Genomic DNA, 18,985 nt, shown 5'->3' with positions numbered 1-18,985 from the left:
TATCTGTTCATTTGTCTACTTTACAGACATAGAAGAGCCTTGTGGGCAAGGCTGGGCATTAGGCCAGGACACTGTCTGGAACATAGCTGCTATGGAAATGTGTGCTGGAATCTTAACCCCTATACCTGAGGATATAATTTCATTTGGAAATAGGGATTTCTCTGTTATGTTAATGAGTCATAATCACTTCAGAGTCATAAAAAGAGCAGATAAGACAAGGCGTAAGCACAAACAGTGGATTGAAGATAGATGACATGTGAAGATAGCCATGGAACATAGGAACGCTGGGGCTATAAAAGCTGAGAGAAACACGGATCTTTCCCTAGAGTAAACAGAGAGAGAAAGCCTTGCCCTATAGCCAATGCTCTGAATTCAAACTTCTAGCCCCCTAAACTGTGAGAAAATAAGTTTCTGTTCTTTAAAGCCACCCACCTGTGGTATTTCTGTTACAACAGCACTAGCAAACTAAGGCTACAGGATTTGAAAAAGTGAACGACTGAACTAATGAATGAAGAAACATAATCAGCCCTTGATTATTGAGCAACAGTTTGCAGAGGCCTCAGGCTATTGTACTTATATGAGCCCCCCCGCCGCCCCCCCACCCCCGACAGACTGGTCATCCTGAGGGCAGGGACTTTCCTTCCCTTGTTCGCCCTGTCAGCCTTCGGCCTGCCCAGGACTGTGTGCACGCAGGTGGTGCCATCCACCTGGCTGGCTGACCCGAGGTTAATTTCCTGCCCATCCCACTTGTGATGCAATTGTCAAGAGGACTTCAAAGGCCATCTGAGCTTTGGCCTGAGCCACCTATTGTCTGTGCTGTGGCCGCTGACTCACCCCTGGAAGGTCAGGCTGACTGGTGAACATAGCAGGAACGAGCTGCACGTCAGATCCTCCGAGGCTCACAAACCCTCTACACGTGGGTGTTCGCACACACCTTCTGCCCCAACCTAGAGTATCCCCACATCCCAGACCACCTCAGCCCTTTCTGGGGACCAGAAGGATGGAGCTAGGGCCACAGCAGGATCTGTAGACCAGAGGGGACAGTTGTGGCTCCAGGATGGCTGCCATCCAATTTCTCAGTGTTCCTGTTCAACAATCTAGAAATGGGGCAACTCACTGAATGACTTTTTCTACCTAGAAAAATCCCACCAAAGCCTTGACCTTGGCTACCACCCCACTGGAGGTCCAGGAAGATCAGAGAAGGCTATAGAAGCCTTCAGGGTGAGTGGAGCCTCTATCCTGCCCTAGCCCCTCCACCTCACACTCACTTGCCCTCCCCAGACACTGCTTGCATGCCAGCCCTGGGAGAGGCCATGCAAACACTACAGGGACAGTCTGGTAAATGGTCTGTCACACTCCAAGAACAAAGGCCTCTAGCCCCATTCTCTTCAGTTGACCTCGTGCCTTCCAAAGGTCCTGGGCCCTAGGAGGCAGCATGACCCACAGACAGAGCCAGGCCTTCAAGCCAGTCAGAGATTCCGCTCTTACTAGCTGTGGGATCTGGAGAAAGTTAAGTAGCCTGTTTGAGCCTCAGTTTCCTCATTTGTCAAATGGAGATAATAACCACCTGAGGGTTGCTATGAGGATTCTGTTATAAATAGTGGCTGTTCCTTCTCAGGGCATACTCCCCTCTAGTGCCCTGTGTGCAGGGTGACCATACATCCTGGTTTGCCCAAGACAGTCCCGATTGACACCTGTTGTCCTGTGTGTTTATTAATAGTGCCCCCTTCATTCTCAGAAGTGCCCAGTTTAGACAACAAAATACATGGTCAGTCTACTGCAGCCTTTTCTATTTCCAGTTCAGGGCTAGCCTGTCTGAGTAACACCATCCATTTCTACTCTCCTCTCTAAGAGGCCATGTCTTGGTTTGTCGTTTGGAGAATTTTTATACCCTTCTCTCTAAGCCTCAAGATCTCAGCTTTTAAACGGGGATAACAATACCTATCTTGCAGGATGGTTAGGAAGATTAAATGAGATAAGGTATGCAAAGAACAGTGTCTGGAACAGGCCTGATGTCAGATAAACATGAGCTCCCTCCCATGGCCTTCTTGTCCTCATTCCCATTATGACAATTTTCCCAGATAACCCCAGCCTGAGAGTGGTACTCTGGAGCTCAACTTCACCCCTACTAGGAAAGCGATTTTCAGAAATCACTGGGACATAGGGGAGTTCCAGGTGATACAGAAGCTCCTAAACCAGGACCTGGACATGATCTCTCCTGAGAGCAAGAAATAATCTTCACTCCCACTCCCAAACCTCCACTGCAGGCCCTGAGGGACATCTCAGCTCTCCTTTCCTGTTTACATCCATGGGTTTCTGTGCTTGCTGGCTGCTTCCAAGTCTATCACTAGAACTGGAAACCCTTCAGCCTGCACCTATTTTTCCCAAATAGAAGCACCTTTGAACTCTCCCTCATCTTCCAGGAATCCAGGGGCCTGAAATGGAATCTGCTGGGCCTCTAATCCCTAGGAACCTGCTATCTGGGCCAGCAGGCAAAGGGTAACCATGTACAGTAATCTCAGCAGATAAAGCTACCATGAGACCAGCCCACTGGAGCAATAAGACAACATGCTCACAGATCACACCTGGGTTAGTATCATGACCTCCAAAGACCTCAAAGTTCAAATCTCCAGTCTGCCTTGGGCCCTCTACCCACCTACTCCCGACATTCCTTTGCTATTAGACAACTGGCAGCTCTGCTGGCCTGATACTTCCCATTGCCTTGCCCCAGGTCATATCAAACCTGGCTCGTGTGTATGTTGTAGAATATTTGGTTCCACCAGGAAGCTTTCGGTGTAAACAACCTGTCGATCACTGGGGTCTGACTCCAGGGCTCTTTGTTCAGAAGCAGTTGCGTGACATTTCTGATTCTTGTGCTGCCCTGGAAACCACAATAGATATACGAAGGAAGCTATGGGAGGAAAAAAGTAATGAAGCAGCTACTAAATGAGACTAAAAATACAGGTATCTGCTGGTGGTAGCGTGTGGGAAGAGGTGTTTCACTCAACTGATCACAGAGAGGTAAAGGCTAGTGAGGGTGGGGCCCTGACTTTGTGGTGGCAACAGCCTGTCTGGAGGTAGCTGTAGGGCAGAAAGAGAAAAGAGAAAACCCTGGCTCCAGGGTTGGCACTGCAAGGGTGTGTGGCCCTCAATATTCCAGCTATAAATGGAATTAAATATACTAGCTGACTCTGTCATAAAGAGAGCTGTTGTGGTAGGAGGGTAAAATGAGATCAAGGAAATAAAAACTCTTAGCAACACAGAGAACACATAACACATATACCTTTCCCAAATTTAATCTGAGGCTCCATGTGGCTCAATCTCGCAGTCACACTCGGAGAAGTACACACTGGCAAATAAAAGGAATTTAAAAGGAATTCCAATCTTTACTTGGGTCTCCTGAAGAATATTAAAGTGTGTCCAGCTGACAACTCTCAGTAACTTTCCTCAAAAGACCCTTTATTCCCTCCCCTCTCCGTCCACCATCTTATACCCTTAGACCCCGATCTGGGGTCTCTGTTAGGTCAGCTCCCAAACTGTACCCCAACTCCTGGCCAGTCCACATGGCTCTGCTCCAGCCTCTCCGCTAAGGCCCCTCTCAGCTCCTTATTATGTAGTTGACCAAACCTCTTTGCTCCTTGCTTTAGTTTCTCTCCCACATTACTCATTACTAGAATTTACCACAACAAAGGAGACTCTGGGACCAACCCAAAATATAAGATTTTTTCCCCCTTTCTTCCCATCTTCCCAGTTCTGAATCTCTATTCATTTTTCTAATTCCACACCACAAAATGCCCAGGAACCAAGAGGTTGGACTGAAAAATCCTACAAGGTCAGGAGAGAAAAATTTGCGGTAAGAAAGCAAAATTCTTTTGAGTGGGTGGGTCTGGGGACTGTTAATAAATCTCGCACCAACAAGCACACAATTGTCAGTAAGTTTCCCTTCCCCCACAAGCTACATGGACAGTGGCTTTTATAGTTTCCAATCATGTTGATTTTCCTTCAAATTGGCATTCACTTTTATACCACACCTCCCTTTCCAGGACCCTCACCCCCTCATTCAACAGAGATTTCCCATCTCTGCATGATGGCTTCCTCCCTGACTCCAGCCTCTCAGTTCTTTGATCTGTCCTGCATATACCACCCAACTGATTGTGTACCACAGCCCACATTCACCATATGCTTCCTCTGCTCAAGCACCTTCAGTAGCTCCCAACTTCTATAGCACATAGGAAACCCCATAGTTCCTATCTGAGGTATCCTATATCAAGCCCATGATACATCCTACATCATTCTTCAAATCCAGTTTTAACTACATTGGTCCTCCAATAAGCACCAGCCTGAGTTCTGCTCCCTCCAAGAAGCCTACCTGACTGCTTCTCACTTCTGAACTATGGCACTTAAAGAGTCAATGCCACATAACCACACTTGTTTTCGCTGTCAGTTTATGATCTTAATTGTTTGATAGTCTTGAGTCTCTTTCCCATAAGACTGTAAGCTCCTTGAGGTCAGGGACCTCAAAGGCTTATAAGGAGCACACAAAGTAAAATTAAAAACCAATTGCCGTCTAGTTGATTCTGACTCATGGCCACCCCATGTGTTTCAGAGTAGAACTGTGCTCCAGGGTTTTCAATGGCTGTGATCTTTCAGAAGCAGATCTCCAGGACTTTCTTCCAAGGCACTTCTGGGTGGATTTAAACCAGGATTTAAACCACCAACCTTTCAGTTAGTAGCTGAGCCCTTAACAGTTTGTGCCACCCAGGGACTCCAAGGAGCACACCAAATACCTGTTGCCATAGAGTCAATTCCAACCCACAGCAAGCCTACAGGACAGAGTAGAACTGCTCCATAGGGTTTCTAAGGCTATAATCTTTACAGAAGCAGGCTGCCACATCTTCTCCTGCAGAGCGGCTGGTGGGTCTGACTGCCAGTCTTTCAGTTAGCAGCCAAGCATTTAACTACTCCACCACTAGGGCTCCCTAAAGGAGCACACAGGGGCCCTCAAAAGTAATCTTCCTCTACTAATTCATGACAGGAAAAACAGACTCGTTTCTACTCCACAGGCCTTGATGACAGTCTCTGGATGCCCCTATCAAGTCATTTTTATGAACTTCTGGATGAAAGGCAGAAGTAATCTTTTTAAAATTTATGTATTTATTTATTTTGTGGTAGATAATATATTCATCTGGTTCAAAACTTAAAATGAAAAGTCTGCCCCACCTTTGTTCTTCAACCACTCAGTTCCCCTGCCAAGAGGCAACTCATGGACTTTGTTGTTAGATGCTGTCGAGTTGGTTCCAACTCATAGTGACCCTATGTACAACAGAATGAAACACTGAGCCATCCTCATTATCGTTGCTATATTTGAGCCAACCGTTGCAGCCACTGTATCAATCCATCTCATTGAGGGTCCTCCTCTTTTTCACTGACCCTCTACTGTACCAAGCACGATGTCCTTCTCCAGGGACTGGTTCCTCCTGATAACATGTCCGAAGTACGTGAGACGAAGTCTTGCCATCTTTGCTTCTAAGAAGCATTCTGGCTGTACTTCTTCCAAGACAATTTTGTTCGTTCTTCTGGCAGTCCATGGTACATTCAATACTCTTCGCCAACACCATAATTCAAAGGCATCAATTCTTCTTTGGTCTTCCTTATTCGTTGTCCAGCTTTCGCATGCATATGAGGTGATTGAAAATACCATGCTTGGGTGAGGCACACCTTAGTCCTCAAGATGACATCTTTGTTTTTTAACACTTTAAAAAACCAAACCAACGTTGCGGTCGAGTCAATTCTGACTCATAGTGACCCTACTGAACAGGGTAGAACTGCCCCATAGTGTTTCCAAGGAGCAGCTGGTGGATTCAAACTGCTGACCTTTTCGTTAGCAGCCAAACTCTTAACCACTGTGCTACCAGGGCTCCTTTAACACTTTAAAGAGGTCTTTTGCAGCAGATTTGCCCAATGCAATCCGTCGTTTAATTTCCTGACTGCTCCTTCCATGGGCATTGATTGTAGATCCAAGTAAAATGAAATCCTTGACAACTTCAATCTTTTCTCCATTTATCATGAGGTTGCTTATTGGTTCAGTTGTGAGTATTTTGTTTTCTTTATGTTAAGGTGTAACCCATACTGAAGGTTGTAGTCTTTGATCTTCATCAGTAAGTGCTTCAAGTCCTTTGGCTTTCAGCAAGCAAGGTTGTGTCATCTGCACATCGCAGGTTGTTAATGAGCCTTCCTCCAATCCTGATGCATGTTCTTCTTTATACAGTCCAGTTTCTCAGATAATTTGCTCAGCATGCAGACTGAATAAATACGGTGAAAGGATACAACACTGACGTGCACTTTTCCTGATTTTAAACCATGCAGTATCTCCTTATTCTGTTTGAGTAACTGCCTCTTGGTCTATGTACAGGTTCCAGATTTCTCAAGCTGAAGGAACTCAAGAAAAAAATTCAAGCCTCAAGTTGCAATACTGAAGGATTCTATGGGCAAAAAATTGAACAACGCAGGGAGTATCAAAAGAAGATGGAAAGAAATACACAGAGTCACTGTATCAAAAAAAAATTGGTTGACATTCAACCATTTCAGGAGATAGCATATGATCAAGAACCAGTGGTACTGAAGGAAGAAGACCAAGCTGCACTGAAGGCATTGCCAAAAAACAAGGCTCCAGGAACTGACGGAATACCAATTGTCTTAGTTATCTAGCGCTGCTACAACAGAAATACCACAAGTGGACGGCTTTAACAAACGGAAATTTATTTTCTCACAGTTTAGGAGGCTAGAAGTCTCAATTCAGGGTGCCAGCTCTAGGGGAAGGCTTTCTCTGTCAGCTCTGGGGGAAGGTCCTTGTCTCTTCAGCTTCTGTTTCCTGCTTCCTTGGAGATCTACATGGGGCTTGGCATCAATTTTCCTGCATCTCTGCTTGCTTAATCTTTTCATTTTATTTTGTAAGAGATTGACTCAAGACATACCCTACACTAATCCTGCCTCCTTAACATAACAAAGACAACCCATTCCCAAATGGAATTATAACCACAGGCATAGAGGTTAGGATTTACAAACGCATATTTTTGGGGGACACAATTCAGTCCATAACACCAATTGAGATGTTTCAACAAACGGATACAATGCTGGAAGCGCTCACTCGTCTCTGCCAAGAAATCCGGAAGACAGCTACCTGGCCAACTGACTGGAAGAGATCCATATATGTGCCTATTCCAAAGAAAGGTGATCCAATGGAATAAGGAAATTATCAAACAATATCATTAATATCACATGCAAGTAAAACTATGCTGAAGATAATTCAAAAACAGTTGCAGCAGTACATTGACAAGGAACTGCCAGAAATTCAAGCTGGATTCAGAAGAGGAGGTGGAACCAGGGATATCATTGCTGATGTCAGGTGGGTCTTGGCTGAAAGCAGAGAATACCAGAAAGATGTTTACCTGTGTTTTATTGATTTTGCAAAGGCATTCGACTGTGTGGGTCATAACAAATTACGGATAACAATGTAAAGAATGGGAATTCTAGAACACTTAATTCTGTTCATGTGGAAACAATGGACTGGTTTCTTGTTTATTTTTCAATAGATATTTGATGCATAAACAAGCCAATAAGAATATATTCTCCTTTCTCCCCCTACTTTTTTTTAACACACAAGCTAGCATAAAATACACATTGCTCTGCACCTTGAGTTGTTTTTTTTTTTTTTTTTGGTTCTGTTTTGTTTTTAACAATTTATCTCAGTAACCATCTCGTATCAGTACATAGAGAGCTTCCTCATACTTTGTTTTGCAGCTGTGTAGTGTTGCAGTGTATGAATGAACCCTAACTTATTTAACCAATCCTGTTGTTAGACAGTGAGAGTGTTTCCAGTTTTTTACTAACAGATACAGTACTGCAATAGTCTTACTCATACACAATAATGTCATATAGTAAGTATATTTGTGGGGCAAATTCCTAGTAGTAGAATTGCTGCTGTTGTTGTTGTTAGGCGTTATCGAGTCGATTCTGACTCATAGCAACCCCATGTGACAGAGCAGAACTGCCCCATAGGGTTTTCTAGGCTGTAATCTTTATGGGAGCAGATGGCCAGGTGACATGGATTGAATTGTGTCCCCCCAAAAATGTATTAATTTGGCTAGGCCATGATTCTGAGTATTGTGTGGCCGTCTTCCGTTTTGTGATCTGATGTAATTGTCCTATGTGTTGTAAATCCTAATCTCTGTCTGTGATTGATGAGGCAAAATTAAATTATGTTAAAGAGGATTAGGGTGGTAGCAACACCCTTAATCAGGTCACAGCCCTGATCTGATGTAAGGGGAATTTCTCTGGGGTGTGATCTGCATTACCTTTTATCTTACAAGAGATAAAAGGAGAGAGAAGCAGAGAGAGGGGGACCTCCTACCATCAAGAAAGAAGAGCCAGGAGCAGAACACGTCCTTTGGACCCAGGGTCCCTGCGCTGAGAAACTCCTAGACCCAGGGGAAGACTGATGACAAGGACCTTCCACCAGAGCGGGCGGAGAGAGAAAGACTTCCCCTGGAGCTGGTGCCCTGAATTTGGACTTCTAGCCTCCTAAACTGTGAGAGAACACATTTCTGTTTGTTAAAGCCATCCACTTGAGGTATTTCTGTTATAGCAACACTAGATAACTAAGACACCAGGTCTTTCTCCTCGGAGCCACTGGGTAGGTTTAAACCACCAACCATTTCGTTAGCAGCTGAGCACTAACCATTGTCCAACCAAGTAGAATTGTTGGGTCAAATATGTAAGTTTGGTAGATATTTCTAGATTGTTTTCCAAAGAGGTTGTATCAATTTACACTCCTACCAGCAATGTAGGAGGAGCCCTAGTGGCGCAGTGGTTAAGAGCTTGGCAGCTAACTGGAAGCTTGGCAGTTCGTACCCACCAGCCACTGTGCGGGAGAAAGATGTGGCATTCTGCTTCCATAAAGCTTTACAGCCTTGGAAATTCTATCGGGCAGTTCTACTGTCCTATCGAGTCATTTTGAGTCAGAATCCACTTGATGGTATTGGGTATCAGCAGTAAGAGTGCCAGTTGCCCACACCCTCGGCAATCTGATAGGTGAAGACTTTCATTTCAGTAGTTTGATTTGCATTGCTCTCCTCATGAATGCAGTTGCGTAGTTTTTTTTTTAATCTGTGAACTCTGTTTTTATCCTCTGCTCACTTTTGTGTTCTTAGTCTTTTTCTAATCAATATTTTTCTAAAAAGCAAAAAAACCAAACCCCTTTCCATCGATTCCGACTTATAGCAACCCTATAAAACAGAGTAGAACTGCCCCACAGGGTTTCCAAGGAGTGGCTGGTGGATTCAAACTGCTGACTTTTTTGGTTAGCAGCTGAATGCTTAACCACTGCGCTACCAGGGATCCTGCCAATATATAGGAGCTCTTTATATAGGGAACTAGCCCTTTGCTACAAGGTGCAGATATTGTCCCCAGTTTGTTCTTTGTCTTTTGACCTTGTTTGTGGGCTATTGCTAGGCAGAACTGTTTATTTTTCGGTGGTCAAATTTATCAGTCTTTGATTTCATGGCTCCTAGGTTTTGTGTTTTGCTCACAAAGGAACAGGACACCCTGACACCCATTTTTGTCAGTACAACAAGCTTGGAATGACTCACTGGGTTGTGATAGGCACAGAAAGGAACAGAATAACTCCTGCCCTCCAGGAGATCTCAATTTTAGTGGGACACAAAGTAAACTGACAATTACAATTCCATGTTATAATAAATAGCAGGAGGTACAATAGGGACCTGGTCAAGGGCCATCTAATCCAGCCAGAGGAGGCTTCCCACAGAAGGTAACATCCAGGTACATTCAGAGGCACATGTGGGATCAGCCAGCTGAAGAATGGCCTTCCAGTAAAGGCGGTAGCACGTGCAAAGGCAGGAAGCAAGAAGAAATGTGGCTCCTTCAAGGCTGTCCAGTCTGGCAAGGGGACAGGGAGCCCTGCAGGGTCGGCATGTGATAAAGGGGAGGGGGGCTAGAAAGGTAGGCGAGGGGCAGTGGTGGTTCAGTGGTAGAATTCTTGTCTTCTGTGGGGAAGATCCAATTTTGATTCCCAGCCAACACACCTCATGCGCAGCCACCACCCGTCTCTGGATGGAGGCTTGCAGGTTGCTATGGTGCTGAACAGGTTTTAGTGGAGCTTCCAGACTACAGTGGACTAGGAAGAAAGGCCTGGTGATCTATTTCCAAAAATCAGTCAGTGTAACCCTATGGATCACAACAGTCTGATCCACAACTGATCATGAGGATGGTGCACGACTGGGCAGTGCTTCGTTCTGTTGTAGGTGGGGTCACCATGAATTGGAGGCCAACCCGACAACAGCTAACAACAACAGAAAGGTAGGCAACAGCCAGATCACAGAGGCCTGGTGTGTACCGCCCAGGAGTGAGGACCTCACCCTGAGGCAGTGGGGAGGCAGCAGAGGAACATGGTGGGCGGTGGGCATGTGGAGGAAGAGCTAGAGGAGATGGCCTGCTGTGGAGGCAGGGCACCGGTTCGGAGGCATCTGCTAGCAGCCATGGCTGAATAGAGATGCTCCAGGCTGCCAAACAAAAGTATAACTACAGACTTCCTATTTTGTCATACTTTCAGAATTCCGTAAAATCATCAGGGAAGCTAACGCTTCTCTGAGAAACATTTCTATCTAAGATGATAACAACTTAAAGAGCTCTGACTCCTAGTGGGGAGAGCTGTGGTTAGCACCCCACCCCCGCACCCCACTGGCAAACGGGGTCAGGGAAACACAGCTCGGACTCTAGCAGCCTTGTCCTCTTAGCTCCTGTCTGACTCCAGGGAACAACTGGGCTCTTCAGCCCCAGCCCATGTCCATTCACCCAACCCTCCCCCCACTATTCAAGGTGGGCAACAGAGATGCAGGACTGTGAGTGGGAGATGGAGTGACAGACCCCCAGGGTTGGAGCCTCCAGCTCTAGGGACATCTTTCCTTCTAGCCAAGAGCCTCTAGGTTGCTCTGAGTAGCACATCTGTTTTCAAAGGTACCAACCAGGGGCCTGCAAACGTCTCTGCTCCCATGGCCCACTGCAGCCTTTTAAAACGGGCATTTTGTAGCTGGTCTCCCTGGGCATTTGTCCTCCCTAAAGTCCCCAGCCCGCAGAAAGAGCCTCGCCCACAGAAAGCACTCAGAAAATGGTCACCCCATCCTTCATTAGCAGGTTGCTGAAAGAGAGGAAGGGTGAAGAAGAGAGTAGGGGAGTTTGAAACAATTTAAACGGAACTTGGGAAGAGAAGAAGGGTGATGTGGACAGAAGGGAAGTTTGAAAACACTTTAAATGGAATTTGGGATTGTTTCTGGATTCCAGTTATCCAGACTCTCCTCATGCCCTCAACCCCCAAACCAGCCAGAAGTTGGTTCTTGATGCTTCCATTTTAGTTACATTTTCTTCAGTGTCCAAAGACAATTTTATCCCAAAAGGTCACTCATTTAAGTCAAGGGCAGTCGAGATAGATTCCTGCCGACTTGGCCTTGGTTCTAGCCAGCAGGGTTCCCTCCAGGGCACCTCTACTAAGTTCTCTCAGGGCATGTGAGAGGCCCACCCAGCCCTGGCCTGGAAGACAGGAGGGCAGGAAGCTAGCTTGAACCACAGCTCCAAAACAGGCAAACAAGCCCCTCCCCACTGAGGCCACACCAAAAAGCAATTAGGTCAGAGGCAGGGCAGCTGCAGGTTTTCTAGGCCAGACAGTATGATCTTCCTGGAGTCCTGACAGTGTCCACTTCCCTTGCTTGTGTGTGCTGTTATGGGGGGTGGGGGATGTAGACATCCAGGGCCACCCTTAGGCACAGAAAAGCTGGAAGGACAATGGAGGAAACCAGGAAGAAACGAGCCTGGGCTCCGGGGCAGGGCCAGCCCTGCTGGCTGTGTGAGTGTGCCTGTTATTCATATCAAGCGCCGTGTCCACTTAGGTCAGAGATTTTATTTTTCCCAAAATGAGACTGTGGCTATTTCAGTAAACGTGTAGGAAAGCTCCTTGATCTATATACAGATCTAGCTTTAACTTCCATTATTTAACATTTACCAGGAAACCCTGGTGGTGTACTGGTTAAAAGCTATGGCTGCTAACCAAAAGGTCAGCAGTTCCAATCCACCAGCCACTCCTTGGAAACCCTATGGGACAGTTCTACTCTGTCCTATAGAGTCGCTGTGAGTCAGAATTGACTCGATGACAACGGGTTTGGTTTTGGTTTATGTGTCTATGTAGGGTGGGAGAGTCCTTGTGGCCCTGTGGTTAAAAGCTCATCTGCTAACCAGAAGGTCAGCAGTTTGAATCTTGGAAACCCTACGGGGCAGTTCTACTCTGTCCTCTAGGGTCACTATGAATTGGAATCGACTAGATGGCAATGGGTTTGATTGGTTTATGTAGGTGGGTATTTTGTACACATTACCTCATTTAAAATCTCAAAAACTTGATGAGGGAAAGATTATAATACAGGTAAGAAAAAGTAAGGGTCAGAAAGGCCAAGCCCAGAGCCAAAGGTCACAGTGTTAGTAAGTAGCAGAGCTGGGATTTGAACTTGGGGCTGTCTGGCTTCAGAGCTCTGTGCCCTTAATCACCATGTTATATGGGGACTAAGGACTGCCAGCCAGTCGTCAGCCCAGACCCTTCCCCAGTCACACTTAGCATCACCCCCTGCTCTCTGAGACACAGACAGGCTATAAAAGAAAGATGGAGTCTCCTAAAAGGTCATTTCTCTTTATTTCCCTGAGCCCTGATCTCCTAGAATGGTCTGTAGAAATCTCACAGGCTTCCCTGATTACATGGCAGCAAAGAGCTGAGGCTCGAAAGGCCCAGCCTGGGGCCCATCACGCTGCGGAGCTCCAGCTGTGGCTGTTTCTAAAAGCGGTTCCGGGGTGAGAGGAAGAATCAAGGTTCCTCAGTCACTCAGTCCTCCTCCCAGGATCACAGGGCCACGCCCAAGCACTCTGCAGCTTGCTCCTCTGGCTTGCTGTGCTCACCCTAAGAGATGGGGTGGGGCTCCAGACAGCAGGTGTCTTTTGCTTCAAAGAAGATGGGATTTAGGTCTTTGGTCCAGTTTAACTTGGGACAGGTCAGGCCCCTGCGGAGGTGCTGGAGCAGGTCCAGGCCAGACCCCTCCTCAGCAAACAAGGGCATCTTCACCATATCATGCCAACCTTCTTCATCGATGCTGAGTGCAGAGGGACACACGAGCCAGAAATCCTGGTTCACTTCTTCTGGAAGCCATTGCGCTGACAGAAGATTTCCTTCACTTTGTCCACAATGGTCTCGACCTCAGCCATGGCCCCCAGACCTGGGGAGCAAAGTTCTGCTGTGGCAGATAGTCTGCCAGATGATCCAACAGTGCCTGCAGCCCCCAGAGTGCTCCTCCAAGCACTCTACCCAGAGGGCATGAGAGGGTCAGAACCATCTCTGCTTGAGCCAGACTCATCAAACCTCTTCTGATATACCCCCAGCACAGGCTCAAGGCATAATTCGGTAGCTACCACAACTGTGTACAGCTATGTGCAAGGGACTATGCCAAGCACTTGACATATTTATCCCATTTAATCCTAACAACTCTGAGAGGGAGGAGTTATGAGTCCCATTTTCCAGATGAGAAAGCTGAGCTCAGAACCCTTTTGCCCAAGGTCACTATGGACCAGGATTGCAATGCAGATCTGACCCCAAAGCCAAGCCCCCTCCTCAGCCCTGGGCTGTGAGGATGGACTATGAGCCTGGCAAGGCACTCACCTTGGTCTCCACACACCAGCTTCTTGGCCACACAGGGGATCTCGACATAGCCGAAGGCCTTGAGCTGGCCTACCTGCTGCGCAGTGATGGGGTGCTCCCACATGGTGGTGTTCATGGCCGGACAGAAGAGCAGGGGCTTGCTGCGGTCCCAGGCCCGAATGACACAGGTCTGTAAAGGAGGGCTGGGGCGGGTATCCTGTGTTCTCTGCCTGCCACCCCTTACCAGCCATTCCAAATCCTACCTATTACCCTGGGCCTTGCAGCCAGCAGCCCCGGCCATGGACTTGGAATGCGGGGAGCTGCCTGCCTGCAGGGAGCTGCCTCACATCCCTCTGGGGGTGGAGGCTGTGTCCCCTCACCCCTCTTTACCTCCCCACAGACACCACAGGAGGTGGTCAACCAACACTCAACTAGCCTCCTCTAAGCAGATCTTCCCTCCCAGGTTGATAGGTCTCCTGCTCCACAGTGGGCTCACACCTCTCAGGCAGAAGCAACCCTGGTGAGCAGAAGGCAGGCTTTGTGGTTCACCGGAAGCTAACTAAGAACCAGACTGCTTATCAGCTGGGGGCCCATCTACCCACACACCAGCTCTACTTCTAGGCCAAACAGAGCCTGACAATGACAACAACTCTTTTATATATATTATCTCATGAACCCTCACTGTGACCCTGTAAGGAAGGTACTGTCCCCGTGTCACAGATGGAGAAGCTGCAGCTCACTCAAGAGGCGAGCAGGTATCCAAGGTCACACACAGACAACAGTGTGAGGCTGTGCAGGCTGCGCCAGCTCCTTCCGCCACACAGGGCAGCCTCACAGCCTCCAGCTCTCTGGACCATTACTCTGAGTCACAAACCAGAAAAGGGACTGACCAACCCAGAGTTCTTGGTGCCATGGTTAAGGACTCAGGGCTCTGAAATCATGTAGCTTGGGTTCAAACCCTCGCTGTGCTATTTCTTACTCACTGTGAGAACTTGGACATGGTACAAAATGCCTGAAGCCTTGGCTTCCTCACTGCAGAAGACCCCCTTGTGAGGTGGTTGTGAGAATGGAGCGGGAAAATGCTTATGAAGCCTTAGCACAGGGCCTGGCAGAGAGTACAGGCTCAAGGAACGGTCGCTCTAGTTATTACTACAGGCACGAGCTCTCTGGACCGGGGGCTGCCTAGGCGGAAATAAACTCTGGGCCGACAGGGGTAAGCACCCTGGGCTCTGCCTGATCCAGGCACCCCCTCCTGGGCCGTGGGCCCCTCGGGGAGGCAAGGGCTGACACACCCTTTCTCTGAAGTGGGGCCCATCTGGGAAAAGAGAAAGGGAGTCCAGAGAACAATGCCACCAGCAAGCCAGGGCCAATACCTGCCACCCTTGGTGGCCCTGCCCTCTCTTGGGGACAGGAAGTGGGATAGCAAACAGCCTCGGGATCCGGCTGCTTGCATCATCCCAGACACCAGTGCTTATTTCCCACCAAGTCCTCTCAGTGCTACAACCAGGCTATGAGTGGATGGTTTCAGTCACACTTCCTCTTGGCCACGTGCCACCTGCTGCTTCTGCAGAAGTTATGAGCATACCTAGATGGCGTGTGGGGTTTCCAAGTGCCCTCAAAACAAAGCACATCAACCAGAGCAGAAACTCCAGCACCTTGTGTCCCACATAGACCTAGCTTTCCCCACCTCATCTCAGAGCTCAGAGCTTCCTGGCCTGACCACAGCCCCTTGGAACTGACCAGCAGCAGGAGGGATGAAAGGAGGGCATGAGTTCCCATGGTCAGCTCTGTTTGGCCAATGCTGGGTCCAGTGACTCAGGCTCTGCCCCTGGGAATCCACTTGGGCAGGGGAGAAGGCCTGGCTCCCTGTCAGGAGCCCAGCTTCCAGCCAGACTGGGATCTAGGGAAATCATCTCTTCTTTCTGGATCTGATTCCTATCTAGCCTATCAGGGCCAGGGCCTGAGTGGGCCTGAGCACACACAGAGATGGGCATCGCCCAGGCTGAGGGCCTGCAGGATCGTATGTTGCTCTATCGTAACCCCAGTTCTGAGCACTGGAAAGGGAGACGATCTGAGGGAGGGAGGAAGGAAGCAGGGTGGTGCCTTTCAGAGATACAGAAGCAAACATCTACTGAGAGAGGACACAGCCACAGACCACAGGTGACGGGAGTACAAACTTTATACGATTTGAGATTACTTGAAACACTTGTGTCTTCCACTAACACCTCTGAAGGCAAATGGCCTGGTGCTTGTCTTGGGAACATGTCCCTTAGTCAACTCAGAGGAGGGAACCCCAAAAGTTACAGGGAGTGGCAGCAGCTTTGAAGAACAAAGGGGAGCAGAACTTTTGGAAGAAAGGAAGGAGCCCTTGGAGAGCTGGCCCAGGCAGGGGTTCAACTCCCAGAGGTCCTAATCAGCCTGTGGGAAGCAGGGAGATTTGGCGAGATGGTGCTGGTCACATACAGCTCTGGTCCACGCAGATGACAGTGGCAAGGAGACTCATCTATTCCAGCCACCCTGTCACAGCCCCAATGGGAAGCCTCTATCAATAACTCTGCCCTCCAGGCTCCCCCTCCTCTGCACTTCCTACCACCCGCTCCTGGCCTTGCAATCTGTGTGTGGCTCTTCCTCTGGTCACCCTGTGCACTTACTCAAATGATGCTCAAATCACTGGCAGGTTCTTCGAGAGGTGCCTTAAGAGCCCGTTAATGATCATACGAGGACACTAATCTCATGTTGAAGGAGCCCTGGTAGCGTAATGGTTAAACGCTCAGCTGCTAACCAAAAGGTTGGTGGTTCAAGCCTACCCAGTGGCTCTGCAGGAAAAAAAGACCTGGCAGTCTGCTCCCGTAAAAATTACAGCCTAGGAAACCCTATGGGGCAGTTCTACTCTGTCCTATAGGGTCGCTATGAGTCTTAATCGACTTGACAGCATCCAACGACAACAAATCTCATGTCTGACCCCCCCACAAAATATCCTGACCCAGCTTTGTTATTCACCTTATTCACCATATTAAACTCCGAAGTAGCCCTGGCTGTTTGTAAAAGTAAAATTAAGAATGACCTCATATATACAGTACGGATTTGTTGAATGGCTACAGCGTGCCCAACACTGTGTGAGGCACTGACTCCATTGCCAAAGGAGCAAGAGGGCCCACTCACTGTGGACATTAAGACTGTACCACACACTAGAGCATATTCCTTTTCCATGGGTGCTTCCTGCCTGTGCAGGGGATCCAATCCCTTTCCTTCCGGACTGTGAGCTCCCTGTGTGGGTGTGTCCCTCAGCATGGGGCCCAGCACGTAGTAGATAAGAATTTACTATATGGGGGGCAGGGAAGGGAAAGAGAGAGGAGAGTAATCACGCCCAAAGCATCCTAGGATGATGAGATAAACTAAGGCGGCTCCGTTTTAAATGCACTAGCTCCCTGAGGTCCCTTAGGCCTAAGACAATCCCCACTTTGAACAACTGGACTTCTCCTTCTCTCCTCCACCACCATCAGCTCTCATCTCTCATTCTTTCTCTAAATTCTCCCTAAATCTAGGAGAACTGCATCTCAGCCTTACAGCTAAAACTACAGGAGAGACACGTGTGGAGAAGGTTACTTCCTCAAGGAAGTAACACCCTTACCAGATTGCCCATGAGTATATCCAGACCCTGGTGGAAAGGCAGAGCTGCAGAGAGGGGAGGCAACGGGGCTGGGCAGGGAGACCAATGAAGGAAGGCAAAGGAAGAGGAGCAAGGGGCTCGGGGTGCACACCTGGCTGAGCACTAAGGTGCAGGCGAGAGGTGGGCACTCCCCATACGTCACCAGCAGGTCAAGGCAACCCACCAGAACCAGGTCTGTCAGGCAACTTGCCAAAGAATAGGTAAGATGCAGTCTGGGAGAGGGGTCAATGGGGGGACTGGTGCTCTCCCTGAGCAAACCTGGGCCCCACAGTAATAGTTTTCCAAGGCGAGAACCCTGTCCAAGGAATTCAGCAGCTCAGTAAACTGGGAGTGAGGCCCAGGGAGGGATAAGGACACAAGGAGTTACTCACAAGCAAGTTGTCACAGATACCACTGGCCACCTTCCCCAGAGTGTTGGCATCCAGAGGTGCTACTAGCATGAGGTCTGCCCACCTCCGCAGGTCAATGTGAAGAACGGGGTCAGAGCGGCACTTCCACATCTGGCAGAGGGAAGAAAACAGGGTCACAGTGCGGAGGAAAGAAGGGGGGCAGGGGGAGGGGCAAAGCAGACTAGGTACAAGGAGTCAGGCACTCAAGGGAGAGACCACCTGACCCGCACCACTGCCCAAGTCCACTGCTGTTCCCTCTCAAAGTGGAGCAGGCAGGCACTGGCCATGGAGCCAACGGCCTAAGAGAAACCAGGCCTGAGGAAACAAACGGCCCTTGTCTCTCCACGCTATTCCCTTTATGGTTCGGTTTTCAAGAGAACTGACATCTGGCAGGGAGCTCCTGGCCTGTCTGCTTGAGGCGGATGCTTGGGTTGTCTAAGCCAATGGAAGCACCCGTTGTAGTGAGAAATGGAGGGGGTGGGGTGAGGAAGACAGCCCAGCCAGAAAAGTTCTAGGGCTGAGAATGTTTAAAAATGCCTGGCAGAGCACCCCTGTGAGGCCCACACTCGACGTCTGGTGAATTGGCTGGTGCCCGCCCCTCTGCAGGAGAGCAGACACAGAGCCTGGTGGCATGCGAAGTGAGGCGCTCCTGACAGCCCTGACACTGGGAGCCACGTGGACAAGGGTGGTGCGAACGGTGGTGGGAACAGAGCTCCTCTGTGGTTTCATCAGCCCAGATAAGTACAAGGACACTCAACTTTGGGCATGGGGCCAAAGCTGAGTTCTGCCTAAGGTGGGAGGGGACTGTGGGCCTCCCACAGGCCAGAAGCTAGACAGATGTTTTCCTCATCGCCTCTGGCCAGAGGGCACTGACCGCTGACTTGAGCCCAGCCAGTCTGCTCTGGCCGTCAGGCCCCTAGGCTGCAGGAAGGACAGTCCTGGCGGTAGAAATGCAATGAACTCAGCCCTGGGGCCCCAAGCACTGACCTCCCATTCATCAGCGTCACTGTAGAGGGTGACAGGAACATCCTGGGGGCTGTAGAAATGTTTGGCTCTCTCAGTTGTGACCACTGCTACTTCCAGCTGTCACCAAGAAAAGGCAGGGGAAGGAGAACGGAGAAACTGTCACCACAGCCACAGGCCAGAAGGCCACACGAGGGCCGGGCCAGGCCAGCACTTGCTTCA

The 18,985-nt window shown here is 48.8% G+C and overlaps 1 protein-coding gene across 2 annotated transcripts in view; it reads right to left on the bottom strand.

The window, feature by feature from the left end:
* Positions 1-723: 723 nt before the first annotated feature.
* Positions 724-18,985, bottom strand: part of PPCDC (phosphopantothenoylcysteine decarboxylase) — a 34,871-nt gene continuing 16,609 nt past the window's right edge. Inside the window, exons 2-5 of one of the 2 annotated variants that reach the window (XM_023729832.1) lie at positions 18,788-18,883; positions 17,783-17,911; positions 13,763-13,931; positions 13,194-13,322 (exon numbers count right to left, since the gene is read on the bottom strand). In XM_023729832.1, the coding sequence (XP_023585600.1) occupies positions 13,237-13,322; positions 13,763-13,931; positions 17,783-17,911; positions 18,788-18,883 (480 nt within the window). In that variant the 3' untranslated portion in view covers positions 13,194-13,236. Of the gene's footprint in view, positions 2,882-13,193; positions 13,323-13,762; positions 13,932-17,782; positions 17,912-18,787; positions 18,884-18,985 lie in introns of those variants that run through there. The other variant, XM_023729833.1, reaches the window with a different exon arrangement.

The sequence above is a fragment of the Trichechus manatus genome, unplaced genomic scaffold, assembly GCF_000243295.1.
Source record: "Trichechus manatus latirostris isolate Lorelei unplaced genomic scaffold, TriManLat1.0 scaffold00030, whole genome shotgun sequence".
NCBI lineage: Eukaryota > Metazoa > Chordata > Mammalia > Sirenia > Trichechidae > Trichechus > Trichechus manatus.
This window is presented reverse-complemented; position numbering and strand designations above follow the sequence as displayed.